Consider the following 17,686-nt stretch of genomic DNA (forward strand, 5'->3'; position numbering starts at 1 on the left):
TCAGAATTGCAATTCAGATTGTTCACAGAACTCCTGCACGGCTACAATCCAAAGGGGTATAGATGGGCTTTTGTTGTAGCCACCGTGCCTACAGAGAAGATCAAACAGTTATCTACCCTGCCTGGCCTCTCAGAAGATCCTTTCCTTGTGGGATTGCTGCAAGTTGAAGACCAACAAGTGCCCATTGCCACCAGAACAGTGCACCGACGGCAATATCACACCAACTGAGATTCCATAATTCCCAACCATGAGCTAATTCGTTGACTGGAAAAACAAGGAGCGATCAGCAGGACCTGCTCACCCTTTAACAGCCCCATATGAACAGTGCGAAAGTCTAATGGGGAGTGGAGGCTGATAGTGGACTATCGTGGCCTGAATGAAGTCACACCACCTCTGAGTGCTGCTGTGCCAGACGTGTTAGAACTTCAATATGAGCTAGAGTCAAAAGCAGCCGAGTGGTACACAACTGATATTGCCAATGCGTTTTTCTCCATTCCTCTGGCAACAGAGTGCAGGCCACAGTTTGCCTTCACCTGGAGGGGTGTCCAGTATACCTGGAATTGACTTCCCCAGGAGTGGAAACACAGCCCAACCATCTGCCATGGACTGATCCAGACTGCACTGGAACAGGGGGGAGCTCCAGAACACCTGCAATATATTGATGATATCATTGTGTGGGGCAAGACAGCAGAAGAAATTTTTGAGAAAGGGAGGAAAATAATCCAAATTCTTCTCAAAGCTGGTCTTGCCATAAAACAAAGCAAGGTAAAGGGACCTGCATGGGAGATCCAGTTCTTGGGAATAAAATGGCAGGGTGGATGCTGTCATGTGCCCATGGATATGGTGAACAAAATAGCAACTATATCTCCACTGGCTAACAAGAAGGAAACACAAGCTTTCCTAGGCCTTCTGGGGTTCTGGAGGATGTGCATTCCAGGTTATAGTCAGCTTGTGAGCCCCCTCTATTGAGTGACCCAGAAGAATCAGTTCGAGTGGGGCCTTGAGCAACAACAGGCCTTTGAGCAGATCAAATAGGAAATAGATCATGCAGTAGCTCTTGGACCTGTTCAGACAGGACCAACTGTGCAAAATATCCTCTACACAGCAGCTGGGGAGCATGGTCTCACCTGGAGCCTCTGGCAGAGAACACCAGGAGAAACCCAAGGTCGCCCATTAGAGTTTTGAAGCCGGGGTTATCGAGGATCAGAAACCACTACACTCCAACTGAAAAGGAGATATTAGCAGCCTATGAGGGCCTTTGAGCTTCCTCAGAAGTTGTTGGGACAGAAGTCTGTCTCCTCTTGGCACCACGATTGCCTGTGCTACACTGGATGTTCAAAGGAAACATCCCCTCAATCCATCATGAAACCAGTGCTACATGGAGTAAAGGGGTAGCTTTGATTACACAATGAGCCTGAATGTGAAAACCCAATTTCCCGGGAATCCTGGAAGAGATTATGGACTGGCCAGAAGGCAGAGATTTTGGAGCATTTCCTGAAGAGGTGACTTGTGCCCAAGAAGCACCACCATATAACGAGTTACCAGAAAACAAAAGAGGTTATGCTCTATTTACTGAATGGACCTTGCCGTGTGGTAGGAAACCATGGGAGGTGGAAAGCTGCTGTGTGGAGTCCCACACGACTGGGCATTGAAGCTGTTGAAGGAGAGGGCAAGTCAAGCGAGTTTGCAGAAGTGAAAGCCATCCAACTAGCCCTAGACATTGCTGAATAAGTGACCTGTGCTATATATCTATTCTGACTCCTGGATAGTGGCTAATGCCCTATGGGGTTGGCTACAGCAATGGAAGAAGGCCAATTGGCAACGCAGGGGTAAACCCATCTGGGCTGCTGCATTGTGACAGAACATCGCTGCATGGGTGGAAAACATGACTCTGAAGGGGCATCATGCCCAAAAGTCATGCCACTGAAGAACATCAGAACAATGAGCAGGTGGATAAGGCTGCCAAGATTGGAATAACCCAGGTAGACTTTGACTGGGAGCGGAAGGGTGAGCTATTTATAGACCGATGGACCCATGAAACATCAGGACATGTAGGAAGAGATGCAACATACAGATGGGCTCGTGATCGAGGGGTGGACCTGACCATGGAGGCCATCACACAGGTTATTCTCGAATGTGAAACGTGTGGTAATCAAGCGAGCCATGTGAGTAAAATCTCCCTGGAATAGAGGGCGGTGGCTGGATTTCCAATATGGTGAAGCCTGGCAAATTGACTACATTGGACCACTGCCACGAACATGCCAAGGCAAGAGCTACATACTCACCATGGTGGAGGCAACAACTGGCTGGCTGGAAACCTATCCTGTAAACCAGACCACTGCTCGAAACACCATCTTAGGCCTCGAGAGGCACATTCTGTGGCGACATGGGACCCCAGAGAGAATTGAATCAGATAATGGGACTCACTTTCAGGATAATCTTGTAAGCTCTTGGGCAAAGAAACATGGCATCGAGTGGATCTATCATATCCCTTATCACCTACAAGCCTCTGGGAAGATTGAGAGGTATAATGGACTGCTGAAGACTATGTTAAGAGCGTTAGGTAATGGGACATGGAAGCATTGGGAGGCAAATTTAGCTGAGGTCACTTGACTGGTCAACACTACAGGATCTGCCAACTGCCCTGGTCCTGCCCAAACAAACCCCCTACACAGTATGGGAGGAGATAAGGTCCCCATGCTACACATGGGGAAGTGACTGGGGAAGTCAGTGTGGGTTTCTCCTCCCATGGGAAAAGGTAAAGCAATCCATGGGATTGTCTTTGCTCAAGGACCAGGGTGTACCTGGTAGGTAATGCGGGAAGATGGGGAGACCCAGTGTGTGCCTCAAGGCGATTTAACCTTGGGGGAAAAATAATCTGTGTTCTAAGTTGTATGTTGCAGAAAGTAATGGCCCATCTTCGCGAACGAAGATTTGGGGAAAGGTCTTTTTACCTTTCCAGCCTGCATAATGGATTTTTTAGGTGAGACACAGCCTGCGCTGAACTGAGCCCACCCTTTAATCCTAAGGTTCATCTGCCGGGGCCAAGCAAGCTTGGACAATGGCAGTGAGGTCCTCAGGACGTAGGTTTGTTTAGAGTGTCCTTCTCATAGATGGATGGCCACACAGGGCTAACGACCTCCATCAGGCCAGGAGACCGGGGAATCGAACCCGTGGTCGCAGCAGTGAGAGTCCTGCACGCTAACCACTAGGCCACCAGGGGTCTCAGTTGCAGAAAGTAAAGTAGCAGGATAATGAAGAGCGAATTCTGCGAGGAGCAAGGGGAGTGTGACAATGACTGAAGCTGGGCTGGTGTCAGTTTACAACAATTGATTGTGTTGCTTCTCCTGTCCTGAGTACCCCTCCCAATGGAATGAAGCCCAAGATCTGGAGGGATGGAAGAAGGCCATCAAATGGGAAAAAATAATATATATCTGTGAAAGCATGAGAGATAGTCAGAAGATATATATATATGGGATCTGAGTATGACGCAAATGTTATGGAATAAGGGATGGAGATTGTATTGAGTCTGGCTGAGATGGAGTTCGTTTCCCCCATAGCAGCCCTCACAGTGCTATGCTTCGCATTGGTAGCTAGAAGGGTGTTGATAACACACCAGTGTTTTGGCTACTGCTGAGCACAGTATCAGCACTGTAAAATTCCTCTTGGAAGGGGACACAAGTAGGTCAACTGACTCAAACGAACCAAAGGGATATTCCATACCATATGACATCAGCTCAGATATAAAAGCTAAGGAGAGGAGCAGGAGGGGGGGCATTCGTTGGTTCCAACGGCTGCCTGCTAAGAAACCATTACATGTGCTGAAGCCCTGCTTCTCGGGAAAGTGGCTGGACATCGCCGCTGATGGGAAGAAGAGAATAAGCCTTGTCATTTTTCACTTCGCTTTTGCTCACGCAAGCTTTTGCTTTACTTTTACTTTTGCTTTAATAAACTGCCTTATCCCAACCCACGAGTTGTTTTCCATCTTATTCTCTCTCCTTTACAGCTGGGAAGGGGAGTGATAGAGCAGCTGGGTGGGCACCTGGCATCCAGTCAAGGTCAACCCACCACAACTGCCCAGGGGGGTGATGGAGTCACCATCCCTGGAGGTGTTCAAGAAACAACTGGACATGGCACTTAGTGCCATGATCTAGTTTATGAGGTGATGACTGGTCAAAAGTTGAACTCTAAGATTAGAGGTCTTTTCCAGCCTAAATGATTCTGTGATTCATTGCTCTCCCAGAAGATATCTAGCTATGGCTTCCACTCTCCAGAAAGCTATCACCAGAACTCATGTGGCAACTCAGAGCTCCTGTGTAAACATGCAGCTGTCCAGGACTCGGGCTGCAGGCAGTGTCAGAGCTTGACACTGGTATCAGAAGGCAGCAGAGGTAACACCTGTGTGACGGGAGACAGGTGGATGACCTGCTCGACCTGGTGGCAAAGCTGAAAGAGGAAGTAGAAAGGTTAGGAGTTACAGGGAGCGTGAGAGGGGGATAGACTGGTGGAGCCACTCTACCATCCCTGAGACAAATGCACTGGATGGACACATCACAAGAAACAGAGGATCTCACCACCAGGCAGAAGGAGAGGACCTAAGAGATGGGAGGGAATGGAAACAGGTCCCTGCTCAGGGAAGCAGGTGAATCACCTCCTGGCCCACCTCACCTTCCCAGATAACCCTACACAATAGGGAGGAGGCTCCTTTTCTGCCATGTGGCTTTCCAGTCACTCTTCCCCAAGCCTTTAGTGTTGGAACTTAATCTGTCTACTGATGTAAAAGTCAATACATCAGGAACAAAAGGAGGGCCAAGGAGAATCTCCATCCTTTATACGATGGGGGGGGAACATAGTGATTAGGAAAAGACTGAGGTACTTAATGCATTCTTTGCCTCAGTCTTTAATAACAAGACCAGTTGTCCTGGAGGTACCTAGCCCCCTGAGCTGGAAGACAGAGACAAGGACCAGAATGAAGCCCCCACATTCCAGGAAGAATGCAACAAGTACAGGGCAACCAGGGGATCAGGCCCAGTCAGCAGGGGTTCATGAAAGGCAGGTCCTGCTTGACTAACCTGATCTTCTATGACAAGGTGACCTGCTTAGTGGATGAAGGAAAGGCTGTTTGCAGACAACACCAAGTTGGGTGGGAGTCTTGATCTGCTTGAGGGTAGGAAGGATCTACAGAGGGGTCTGGACAGGCTGGATTGATGGGCCAAGGCAAATTGTATGACGTTCAACAAGTTTAAGTGCCGGGTCCTGAACTTGGGTCACAACAACCCCGTGCAATTGCTACAGGCTTGGTGAAGAGTAGCTGGAAAGCTGCCTGGTGGAAAAGGACCTGGGGGTGCTGGATGACAGCCAGATGAACATGAGGCAGCAGTGTGCCCAGGTGGCCAAGAAGGCCAATGGCATCCTGGCCTGTATCAGAAATAGTGTGGCCAGCAGGACTAGTACAGTGATCATCCCTCATACTCGGCACTGGTGAGGCCACACCTCAAATACTGTGTCCAGTTTTGGGCCCCCCACTTCAAGAAAGATATTGAGGTGCTGGAGCATGTCCAAAGAAGGGCAATGAAGCTGGTGAAGGGTCTGGAGCACAAGTCTTATGAGGAGCAGCTGAGGGAAATGTGGTTGTTTAGTCTGGAGAAAAGGAGGCTCGGGGGGACCTTATCGCTCTCTACAATGACCTGAAAGGAGGTTGAAGCGAGGTGGAGGTTGACCTCTCCTCCCAGGTAACAAGTGACAGGATGAGAGGAAAAGGCCTTGAGTTGCGCCAGGGCATGTTTAGATTGGATATTAGGAAAAAATTTCTTCACTGAAAGAGTGGTCAAGCACTGGAACAAGCTGCCTGTGGAAGTGGTTTAATCACCATCCCTGGAGGTATTTAAAAGATGTGTAGATGTAGAGCTTAGGAGACATGGTTTAGTGGTGGACTTGGCAGTGTTGGATTCTATGATCTTAAAGACCCTTTCCAACTTAAATAATTTTTTGATTCTAAGATCTACAAGAGCTCTTCAATAACATTTTAGTTAGAACACATTCATCATCCTCACTAATGTCTGTAAAATTCCTATCCCCTACTTTTCCACCATTAACTCATATACTTTAAGACAAGATTCTAAACTTCATTGTTAAGTATTGGCAGTAGTCTGGAGGTGCTCAAGAAATTGGGAGGGGGCACAGCTGGGACACCTGAACCCAGCTAACCAAAGCGATATTCCTTACCCTCATGATGCCAGGTCCTGCACTTTGGCCACAACAACCCCATGAAGCACTACAGGCTGGGGGCAGAGTGGCTGGAGAGCAGCCAGGCAGAGAGGGACCTGGGAGTTTGGATTGACAGGAAGCTGAACATGAGCCAGCAGTGTGCCCAGGTGGCCAAGAAGGCCAATGGCATCCTGGTCTGTATCAGGAACAGTGTGGCCAACAGGTCCAGGGAAGTGATTCTTCCCCTGTACTCAGCACTGGTGAGGCCACACCTGGAGTACTGTGTCCAGCTCTGGGCAACAAGTTCAGGAAGGATATTGAGGTGCTGGAGCAGGTCCAGGGAAGAGCAACAAGGTTGGTGAAGGGTTTCAAACACAAGTCCTATGAGGAGAGGCTGAGGGAGCTGGGGTTGTTTAGCCTGGAGAAGAGGAGGCTCAGGGGAGACCTCATTACTCTCTACAACTACCTGAAAGGAGGTTGTAGTCAGGTGGGGGTTGGTCTCTTCTCCCAAGGGAGAAGAGGGTATGGTCTTAAGCTCTGCCAGGGGAGGTTTAGGTTAGATATTAGGAAGAAATTCTTTACAGAGAGGGTAATCAGGCATTGGAATGGGCTGCCCAGGGAAGTGGTGGATTCTCCATCCCTGGAGGTTTTTAAGATGAGACTGGATGTGGCACTTAGTGCCATGGTCTAGTAACCATGGTGGTAGTGGATCAAGGGTTGGACTTGATGATCTCAGAGGTCTTTTCCAACCTGGCTGATTCTATATCATGTTCAGCAATAAAACTAGGGGGAAAGTTGGCAGCGGGGCCACTGCTTGGAGACTGGCTGGGCATTGGTTGGTTGGTGGTGAGCAGTTGTTTTCATTTGCATCACTCATCTTCCTTGGGTTTTATTGGTCTTTTTTTCCCCCTCTTTTCCTTGCAATGTATTATGATTACTCTTTAATTATTAAACTTTTAATCTCAACCCATGAGCTTTTCTTTTGGTGCAGTTATAACCACAACCATCAGGGGATGCTGGCACGCCTCAGGAGGCAGGGGCTGCAGTGCCTCACTCACGGTCACCCGGTGGCGCTGTTGGGCCTCCGGGAGATGCAGGTGGGGGGGGAAACAAACGGAGTGGTTTGCCAACCTCCAGAGGAGCTCACGTGGCAAATGGTATATCTCAGCTGTGGCAGCTGGTCTGAGACCCAAGGCGAGCCCCCCCACAGGGACTATCTTGCTATATCCCAAAATGGGAGTGGTTGGAAGCCCCTCCTCAGGCAGCGCCAGCCCCAGGCAGTCCATGCCAGGCCCGGGGCTGTGGAGGCGGCAACTGGCAAGGGACGGAGGTGCCAGTCCATCCAGCAAAGAGCAGGGAGACCAGGGGACAAATGAGAGCTCCTTTGGTCCTCAGCAGCTCTGAGGGGCATCCAGGCAGTGGGCAGAGGTGAAACTGGGACCTTCCTCAGGGCTCGAAGAAGCCAATGACCCAGCCAAAAAAAAAATTAATCTGGAGACCCTCTCTCCACACCCTTCCCTCAGTCAGGGGAAAAGTAAAGTGCAGTCCCCAGGAAAAAAAACAAAAAACAACTCACCTCCCCCTACAGTCTCCCGAAGCCATTAGTTTGGAATGTGGGACTATCAGCTAGCTAATCCTTTTGTGTGTGGCTCCATGCTGGCCATCCTTCCAGGCCAGGGGAATTCAGTCAGCTAGCTCCCTTCCCCCTTCCATTGCTCAACACCTTTCTTTCCCAGTGGTAAAGGGAAAAAATTCAAAGCAGGATTATTTTTTTCTTAAAAGAAAAACAAACTATGACAGTCGTTTATGAAGATGTTGAAGAGCACTGGGCCTAAAATGGAGTCCTGTGGAACCCCACTAGAGATAGGTCGCCAGTCTGATGTTACCCCATTCACTATTACCCTTTGTGCCTGACCTGTGAGCCAGTTGCTCACACACGCATGACATGTTTATCCAGCTGTTTGCTGGACATTTTGTCCAGAAGGATCCTGTGAGACACAGCATCAAAAGCTTTTTCTCAACACTTATCCTTTGCCACCTATCCTTTTCTCTCTAAACCAGTATCTTCTTCATATCCTGTCCTAATCACTGAAACATCATCTGTGTTGGCTTTTGTGGGAAATAAATAAGGCGGTTTTATTACAAGCAAGGATTTCCATGGTTACCTCGTGTTGAGATACCTGGAGGTCATTTTATTTGGGGAGATTGAAGAGCCATTTTATGGTCAGGAGTTGGTGAGTTGCATGTTGTTCTGGTCACTGTTACTTACTGCTGCTTACTGCTTTGTTTACTGTTCTTATTGTTCTGGCCACTGCTTTACTTACTGTTCTTGTTGTTCTGATCACTGTTAGGCAAATGGGAAAGCATGTAAGGCAGTGAGACCAATTTGGGCTTGCTGCCAAGGGACCATGTGGCCGAGGGCAGGGAAACAACCTGATAGGGGCATGAGGACAACCAATGGACTGCACCAGAAAGGAAAGATTGCCTTTTAAGGAAGAAAAGAACAAGGGCTGGCATGGGAGGAGCGAGGGAGTGATTATGTAAATCAAGAGACCTTAAAAAGTGCTCATCCCTCCCATTGAGGTGTGCTCAAACTAGGTCACGAGTTCGGTGCACTCAGCGCACTGTCAATAAAGTTCTTTGTTTCACTTTATTTGACCATCTTCAAAATTTTAATTAGAGATATTTCTCACACTTTCACTACATATGCATCACCTTTTCAGTCTATACAAAATATTGCAGCAAACTCCTCTTCCTTGGCCACACTGATCCCCTAACATTCCTTTCTGACGCCTTACTTGAGTTATACTTTTAAAATAAGACTCAACTGAAAAAATACAATTCAATAGAATCACAAAATACTCCAAAATACAGATTAAATATTCAGTGAAACAGAACTATTGGAAATAATAAAAGAAAAAATAAGCAATATCCTATTGAAAATATATGCTGATATAAACTATATCTAGTTTTTAAAAGTTTGAAGCAAAGCTTAGAAGAATTAACCACAGTAAGCCTCACAGAAAGCTTTACTAAGTCCAAGCACCACAGAAGCTTAATTTACAAAGTTAGCACAATAATACAAAGACCTTTTTACAGGGGCAGATAGTAATAGGACAAGGGCAGATAGTAATAGGACAAGGGGGAACGGTTTTAAACTAAAAGAGGAGCAAATACACAAAGATAAACATTTTAATTCATGTTAAATGCCCACTTCTTGAATGTTTTCTTGAAACACTGGGGTTTTTTTTTTGGGGGGGGGGGTTGGCAGGGCGTTTTAAAAAAAAGCAAATGTATTCCAAGGTACATTAGAAATAAAAGTGATATTAATGGAATTATGATGCATTATGAATTAAGTCTGTATACCAGGAAAAATTATTAGTGAAATGTATGAGGCTTTTAAACAGCATTGCAAAGAACATGCAGAAAAAAATCATCACCTTAAATTTTAAAACTAAACTTAACACAATGCTAGATTTTTTAGTTTAGACAACAGCACAGAAATAGACATATAATTTAACAAGTTATTCTCAGTTTTAATACTGTTGATTTTGAAACTGTAAAGCCAATTTATATTGAAAAAGAACATCAGATTTCACCCAAAGAACCTAAAACGGCGACAGCTGAATGGAGGGGAAGTGGAAAGGGAGATACTGATCTCTTCTTCCTGGTATCCTGTGACTGGATGAGTGGGAATAGTTCAAAGCTGCATCAGGGAAGGTTCAGACTTGATATTAGGAAACATTCCTTTACTGAGAAGGTGGTCAAACACTGGAACAGGCTTCCTAGAGAGGTGGTTGATGCCGCAAGCCTGTCAGTGTTTAAGAGGTATTTGGACAATGCCCTTAATACTATGCTTTTGGTCAGCCCCGAAGTGGTCAGGCAGCTGGACTAGACAATCATTGTAAATCTCTTCTAACTGGAACAAATAATTAAAAAAAAAAGCTAAATTACACATACTAAAGGAGTCTTGGACTAAAGTCATGGCTTTTCACATTCAGTTCCTGTTTTCCAACTCCCACTTCCCTCCTCAGTCTCCCCATGCACCACACTCTCCAACGTTGTTGGGGCTGCATAGGTGATTAATCGTCACAGAAGTGTGTGCTGAGCTGACTGCTTCAGAAGCCCCTTTAATTCTCTGGCAAATCCAAATTATGCATTACTTAAGGTTTTACTTCACATACTTTTCTGCAGTTGCTCAAGAACCTGCAGGGAGTTCAGCTTAGAAGTACAAAATTGCATTGCTTTTGTATTTTACATCTTTATTGTATTTATTTCAAAAATTCCATATTCCTTTCAAAGGAATAAATGTGAAGATTTAATAAATTAATGTAATTTTTATGAGATATTGCAAACATTTCATAGTAATCTACTTTTAGAATCATGCGTATATATTTCTGATGGTTGACAAATATTCTAGTTCAAGAAATAAAGCCTGAAAACTGCATGTCTGCTTATGTAGCTATTTTAGCTCCATCAAAATAAAATTGAATAAAACAGTGGAAAGGAATTGGTTTTGCAACCTTGTACAAAATCAGTTCTTTACTACACCTATTGAAATGCATCATTATGTCTTGCCAGGGTTTTTTGTTTACCCAAAATTAACAGATACCTACCTGTTGCTGAACCGGTACCTGCTGTACTACCTGTGTGGGCACTGCTGCCTGGCCAGCCACAGATGCCTGTAAAGTCACAGTCGAACCTGTGTCTGACCCAGTCACTGATGTCTGCATCGTGGTCTCTGAATAAAATTAAAATGTAAAATTAAAAGTTCAGCACAAACTTATTTGCTTTTTGTCATTTATTCAGATCTTAAAATAAGCATATTCACCCAAAATCAAATCTGGGGATTAGCTAAAGATTATTTCATGTACTATTACATGAGTACATGGAGATATTTAATTTATTTTTCCTTTTTTAAAAATGCTGCTTTGGACTAAAATATTAGAAATTTCATATTATATATTATTGCTTTGTCTAATCTAAGGTCTGCTTAGAACTTGCAACATGTCGAGAAGAGAATAAGTTTTGGACTTCGTGATTTTTTTCTAACAGTTTACAGTCTGATCCGTAATAGCAAATATATTTATTGAGTCAGAAGCAAGGTGCACACAAACCTATTTACTGCTTTGAGGTAAAGAACTCTTAGAAAACCATCCATTCACGGGCTTTATTCTTCTCTAACTACACTTGTATACATTATCTGCAACTATTGTTAAATTTTGAGAGAAGATTCAAAACCTTATACCATATTAAGACAACACACTTTAAGCTACCTATATGCACAAAAATAATCAATTCTAGAAGCTGCATATATAAATGTTTATTTCTTAATCAAGCACGCCTTCACAAAAAGACTTGCAATTATCAATGCAATAAAACAGAGGTGGAAACATTTCCTACTATCTCATTAGAATTCTAAAGAACTAAAAGAATAATTTATGTAGTAATCACAATACAAGTAAATTACAGTATCTTCAATATCGTCAGCTTTCAGAAAGAACTAACATACACTGAATAAAGTATACTGTAAGAACACAATGGGTAAAATATGTAATAACAGAAAGAAATTTCTCTCTTCATTTTCTTCCCTGAAACAGTTCAAATCCTTATGCACTGAAATATTAAGTTTTCTCTTACCTAACTTGCCCTCAAAATATCTTATTTAATAATGTAAATTAACAGAAACTTTTCTCACTTATTTATGTGACTTCAGGAACAACGCATAAAAACTAGAAATAAGTCAACATCCTCTGTCCTAGTTAGAACAGCTGGGACCAGCTCATCACTGTATGGGTGTAACCCAAAACTGTGTATTCTATAGCCTTCCATGCCATTTCCCAGAAACTGTTATCAATAGACCATTTACACCATCTGCCCAGAGCAGCCTGACTCCTCAGGCTATAAACTAGGTGTTAAGAGGCCTGTGAGATAGGAGGATGCTCCTGTCCTCACACCCATTGTGGAACTCCCCGCCCTGAGGGAGGTACTGGGCATTCCTGCCTGAACCTGAGGATATATAATCTTGGGGTCTTGGGACTTCTGGTACCTCTCGTGGGATCCAGAGAATGACCGGAACTTGGACTGGACTGCGACCACCACTCTCGACCAGACTGCAACAGCACTCCTGACCGGACTGCGATCATCACCCTCGACCGGACTGCAATCAGCACTCTCACCAACAGGTTTTCCCTCTCCTTTTACTTTTGGACTCAGGGGGACCACGTGGGGCTCAGCACGGGGAGGGGGCCCCAACAAACACCACTCTGTTCATGCCCCAGGGTGCCGGGTTATACATCTGGGTTTTGTGGGTTAAAACCAATTGTTTGTCTGTGTAATTGTATTTACTGTATTATTTTTATTAAATTGTTATTCTGACTTATAATCTCTTTTGAGTTGGGTTCATTTCCCCTGCTGGTTTACCTTTAAACCAGCACATCCGCCCATCAGCTAGTAAATGACTACACATTCTTCAAATCTATCCTTCCTCTGGTTTACTGAGTTGCACTATAAATTCTTCATATTCAAATGTTGACTTAAAGCTCTGGCAGGTGATAGAATGAGGGGCTTCAACCTGGAAAGAAGACTCTGAAAAGCATTTTAAAGGTGAAAAAGTGACTCAAGTAAGCTTGCTTTAGCAGAAAGTGTTAATGTAATCACTGGAGTTATAAACAGGGATTTTACCCCTACATGAGGTTGTGGCACTGACATTTTTAAGAGGAATATTCAAAATTTGGATACAGCACAAAGATGGTCCAACAATGAAGGAAAATGCCTTACAAAGAAAACCTATTTAGAGTATCATAAAGAAGACTGAGGATGACTTACTATATTGGGTTTATGTGACCAGGTTTTGGTAGTTGGGGTGGGGGCTACAGGGGTGGCTTCTGTGAGAAGCTGCTAGAAGCTTCCCTCATGTCCGGCAGATCCAATGCCAGCTAGCTCCAAGATGGACCTGCCGCTGGCCAAGGCCAAGCCCATCAGCGATGCTAGTAATGCCTTTGGGATAATAAATTTAAGAAGGAAAATAAAAAGGTATTGCACAGAAGCAATTGCAGCCATAGAAGAGAGGAGTGAAAACATGTGAACAACAATGCAGACACCAGGGTCGGTGAAGAAGGAGGGGGAGGAGGTGTTCCAGGTGCCAGAGCTGAGATTCCCCTGCAGCCCATGGTGAAGCCCATGGTGAAGCAGGTGTGCCCCTGCAGCCCATGGAGGTTAACAGGGGTGTAGAGACCCACCTGCAGCCCATGGAGGACCCCCATGCCATAGTAGGTGGATGTCTGGAGTCTGTGACCCCGTGGGAAGCCCATGCTGGAGCAGGCTCCTGGCAGGGACCTGCAAACCTATAGAGAGAGGAGCCTACACTGGAGCAGGTTTTCTTTTTGTGACCCTGTGGGGGACCCATGCTTGAGAAGCCTGTGCCTGAAGGGCTGCACCCTGTGGAAGGGACCCATGCTGGAGCAGTTCATGAAAAACTGTAGCCTGTGGAAGGACTCACACTGGAGAAGTTCATGGAGGACTATCTCCCGTGGGAGGGGCCCCACACTGGAGCAGGGGAAGGACTCCTCTCCCTGAGAAGGAAGCAGTGACAGAAACAACCTGTGATGAACTGACTGTAACCCCCATTCCCCGTCTCCCTGTGCTGCAAGGAGGGTGGAAGTAGAGCCCGCGAAGGAGGGAAGGGTGGGGGGAAAGTGTTTTTAAGCTTTGTTTTACTTCTCATTATCCTGCTCTGATTTTGATCGGTAATAAATTCAAATAATTTCCCCAGATCGAGTTTGTTTTGCCTGTGACAGTAATCGACAAGTGATCTCTCCCTGTCCTTATCTCAACCTATGGGCCTTTCATTATATTTTCTCTCCCCTGTCCAGTTGACGAAGGGAGTGATAGAGCGGCTTTAGTGAGTATCTGGCATCCAGCCAGGGTCAACTCATCACACTTATACATAACAGGAATTAGAGAAATCTTCAGTTTTGCACAGAATTACAGAATTGTTTGGGTTGAAAGGAACCTCTTGAGTTCATCTAGTCCAACCCTCCTGCTCAAAACAGCGTCACCTAGAACAAGTTGCTCAGAGCCACGTCCAGTTGGGTCCTTAATATCTCCAAGGATAGACACTCCACAACATCTTTGGAAAACCTGGTACAGTCCTTGACTAACCTCACAGTAAAAAAGTCTTTGAGTGTTCAGATGGAATTTCCTGCTTTTTTCCATTTGTGCCCATTGCCTCCTGTCCTGTCAAGGAGCACCACCGAGTCTCGCTCCCTCATCTTCACTCCCTCCCATCAAGTATTTATGTGATGCCTTTAAATTTTAGGATTTTTAGCTTTTTGTAGACTTTAAAGTAGCTGTATAGTCTCTTACACTTTAGAATAGTATTTAAACACTCACCAAACCCTATCCCCAATTTCATATGAAATTTTCTAAATTCTTTAGGCTTGTTTAGACTTCTTTCAAGGCAGGCCTTCATTCTGTTTAAGAACATTTCCACCCCAGGCCTGAACAACAAGATACCATCATAGTCAAAGCAACCTTCAAGCCTGGAACCTTGGAGAAGCTCAAAAGTCAGTACATATTGTGAAGAGGAAGATGAGGAAGAAAGGGGTCTTAGGACCTCCGACTCAATTTCCAGGGAGGCGTGCTTGGGGGTCAGATCTGGAGGCAGGTAGTTCTCGGATTGGTTCATAAATTGTGGAACCCCTGGACACGGGGCACGCACGCATCTTGTTTGTACTCCCATGGCCAGAGGGCCTTCATTAAAGACCTGCTCTATATCTTATCTCTACTAAATTTGCCTGGAGCTTTTTTTGCTCCCAATCTTAAGGCATCAATACACAGTGATAAGATCCTCCCTGAGCCTTCTCCTTTCCAAGCTAAATAGTCCCAGCTCTCTCAGCCACTTCTCAAGGCATATGCTCCAGTCCCTTAATCATCTTTGTGGTCCTTTGCCCTTTCTTGTACTGGGGAGCCAAAATCTGAACATGGTACTCCATATGTGGTCTCACTAGCACTGAGTAGAGAGGAAGGATCTATCTTGACCTTCTAGCAATGCTCTTCCTAATGCAGCCAGTGATACTGTTGGCCTTTTTCTTGTCATGAGGGTGCAATGCTGATTCATATTCAGCTTCCTGTCAATCAGGACACACATTTTCTTCTCCCCAAAGCTACTTTCTAGCTAGTCATCCTGTAGCCTGTACTGGTGCCTGGGGTAAGTCCTCCCCAGATGCAGGACTTTGCATTCCCACTTGTTGGATATCATGAGATTGTTCTCTGGCAATTCTTTAGCCTCTGAAGATGTCTCTGAATGGCACAACAACCATCTATCAATGGCTCCTCCCAATTTCGTAACTGTTGCTGGGGTTGTTCAACCTGGAGAAGAGAACACTCCAGGGAGATCTTATAGTGGCCTTTCAATAATTAAAGGGGGCTTCTAAGAAAGATGGACTTTTTACCAGGGCTTGTAGTGACAGGACAATGGGCAACGGTTTTAAACTGAAAGAGGGTAGATTTAGATGGGACATAAGGCAGAAATTGTTTACAATTAGGGTGGGGAAGCACTGGAACAATCAGATTGCCCAGGGAAGTTGTGGATGCCCCATCATTGGAAGTGTACAAGGTCAGGTTGGACAAGGCTTTGAGCAACCTGATCTAGTGAAAGGTGTCATAGACTATGGCAGCAGGGTTGGACCTTTAAAGGTCCCTTCCAACACAAACCATATGATGATGATTCAGAGAGATATGGCCCATCCAACTACTGATGCAAGGTCCCTCACTCACTCCTGTAGCTGACACCACAGGCCCCAGGGTGCCTACAACCCCCAGTCAAACTCCAGTACCTGGGCACCAAATTTCACTCACACACACCTGTCTCACCAGCAGCTGGTACCTGTTCCTTGCAGCACACATACTGTCCTGGTTTTATCTGGGATAGAATTCATTTTCTTCTTAGTAGCTGGTACAGTGCTCTGTTTTGGATTCAGTTTGAGAATAATGTTGATAACACACTGATGTTTTGGTTGTTGCTCAGTAGTGCTTACCCTAAGACAATGACTTAGCGTCTCATGCTCTGACAGTGAGGAGGTGCACAAAAAGCTGGGAGGGAGCATAGTCAGGACAGGTGACCTGAACTGTCCAAAGGGATATTCTACACCATAGAACATCATGTTCGATGAATAAACTGGGGGCAGTTAGCCAGAAGGGGTCAATTGCTGCTTGGGCATTGGTCAGTGGGTGGTGAACAATTGTATTGTGCATCACTTCTTTTTCTTGGGTTTTACCTTCCTCTGTCCCTCTCCTTTTTATTACAATTATTAGCAGTAGTATTACCATATTACTATCATTACTATCATATTTTACTTTGTTTCAATTATTATATTGTTCTTATCTCAACCCACTAATTTAATTTTCTTTTCTTTCCTGATTCTCTGTGCTGGTTTAAAGGTAAATCAGCAGGGGAAATGAACCCAACTCAAAAAGAGAGATTATAAGTCAGAATAACAATTTAATAAAATAATACAATAAGTACGATTATACAGACAAACAATTGGTTTTAACCCACAAAACCCAGATGTATAACCCAGCACCCTGGGGCATGAACAGAATGGTGTTCGTTGGGCCCCCTGAGTCCAAAGTAAAAGGAGAGGGAAAACCTGTTGGTGAGAGTGCTGGTTGCAGTCTGGTCAAGCATGGTGGTTGCAGTCTGGTTGAAAAGTGGTGGTCTGCAGTCTTCCTCTGGATCCCACGAGTGGTTAAAAAAGTTCCAAGACTCCAAGATTATATATCCTCCAGTTCAGGCAGGAATGCCCAGTACCTCCCTCAGGGCGGGGAGTTCCACAATGGGTGTGAGGACAGGAGCATCCTCCTATCTCACAGGCCTCTTAACACCTAGTTTATAGCCTGAGGAGTCAGGCTGCTCTGGGCAGATGGTGTAAATGGTCTATTGATAACAGTTTCTGGGAAATGGCATGGAAGGCTATAGAATACACAGTTTTGGGTTACACCCATACAGTGATGAGCTGGTCCCAGATGTTCTAACTAGGACATTCTCCTCATCACACCAGGGGGGAGCGAGGGAAGTGAGCAAGCAGCTGTGTGTGGCATTTAGTTGCCAGTTGGGATTAAACCACGACACATACACAGGGGGCAGAGAGTGAGATTAGGTAGAGTGATAGTTAAGAAAACATTTTAAAAGAAAATATAAGAAAATAGGACATACTGCAGTGACCAGAAGCAGGGCTCAGCCAGGCCCCATTTTACCTGTGACTGGCTGGTTTTATGCTTTATGCCCCTTTCTGTCTATCCCCCCTCTTTGTTTCTCCCTGCTTTCCCTCCTACATCCCTTTATCATTTTGTATAGTTCTATCGATTCTCACATCCCTCCAAGTTTTGTGTCTGGGACAGCCCTTTGTCTAATATCTTATCAGTTGCAAAGTCCAGGTTGATCTTCCTGGAAGTGGTGCCTGTAGTTTCTTGACAG

General features: G+C 45.2%; 1 protein-coding gene across 2 annotated transcripts in view; it reads right to left on the reverse strand.

Annotated features, from left to right (window-relative positions):
- LOC113981462 (transcription factor RFX3-like) overlaps positions 1-10,940 on the reverse strand; it is a 106,952-nt gene extending 96,012 nt beyond the window's left edge. For both annotated transcript variants that reach the window (XM_027708859.1, XM_027708860.1), the window contains exon 1: positions 10,824-10,940. In XM_027708859.1, coding sequence (XP_027564660.1) covers positions 10,824-10,940 — 117 coding nt within the window. The remainder of the gene's footprint in view (positions 1-10,823) is intronic.
- Positions 10,941-17,686: the final 6,746 nt, after the last annotated feature.

The sequence above is a fragment of the Neopelma chrysocephalum genome, unplaced genomic scaffold (genome assembly GCF_003984885.1).
Source record: "Neopelma chrysocephalum unplaced genomic scaffold, ASM398488v2 Primary Assembly neopelma1_96561, whole genome shotgun sequence".
Classification (NCBI taxonomy): domain Eukaryota; kingdom Metazoa; phylum Chordata; class Aves; order Passeriformes; family Pipridae; genus Neopelma; species Neopelma chrysocephalum.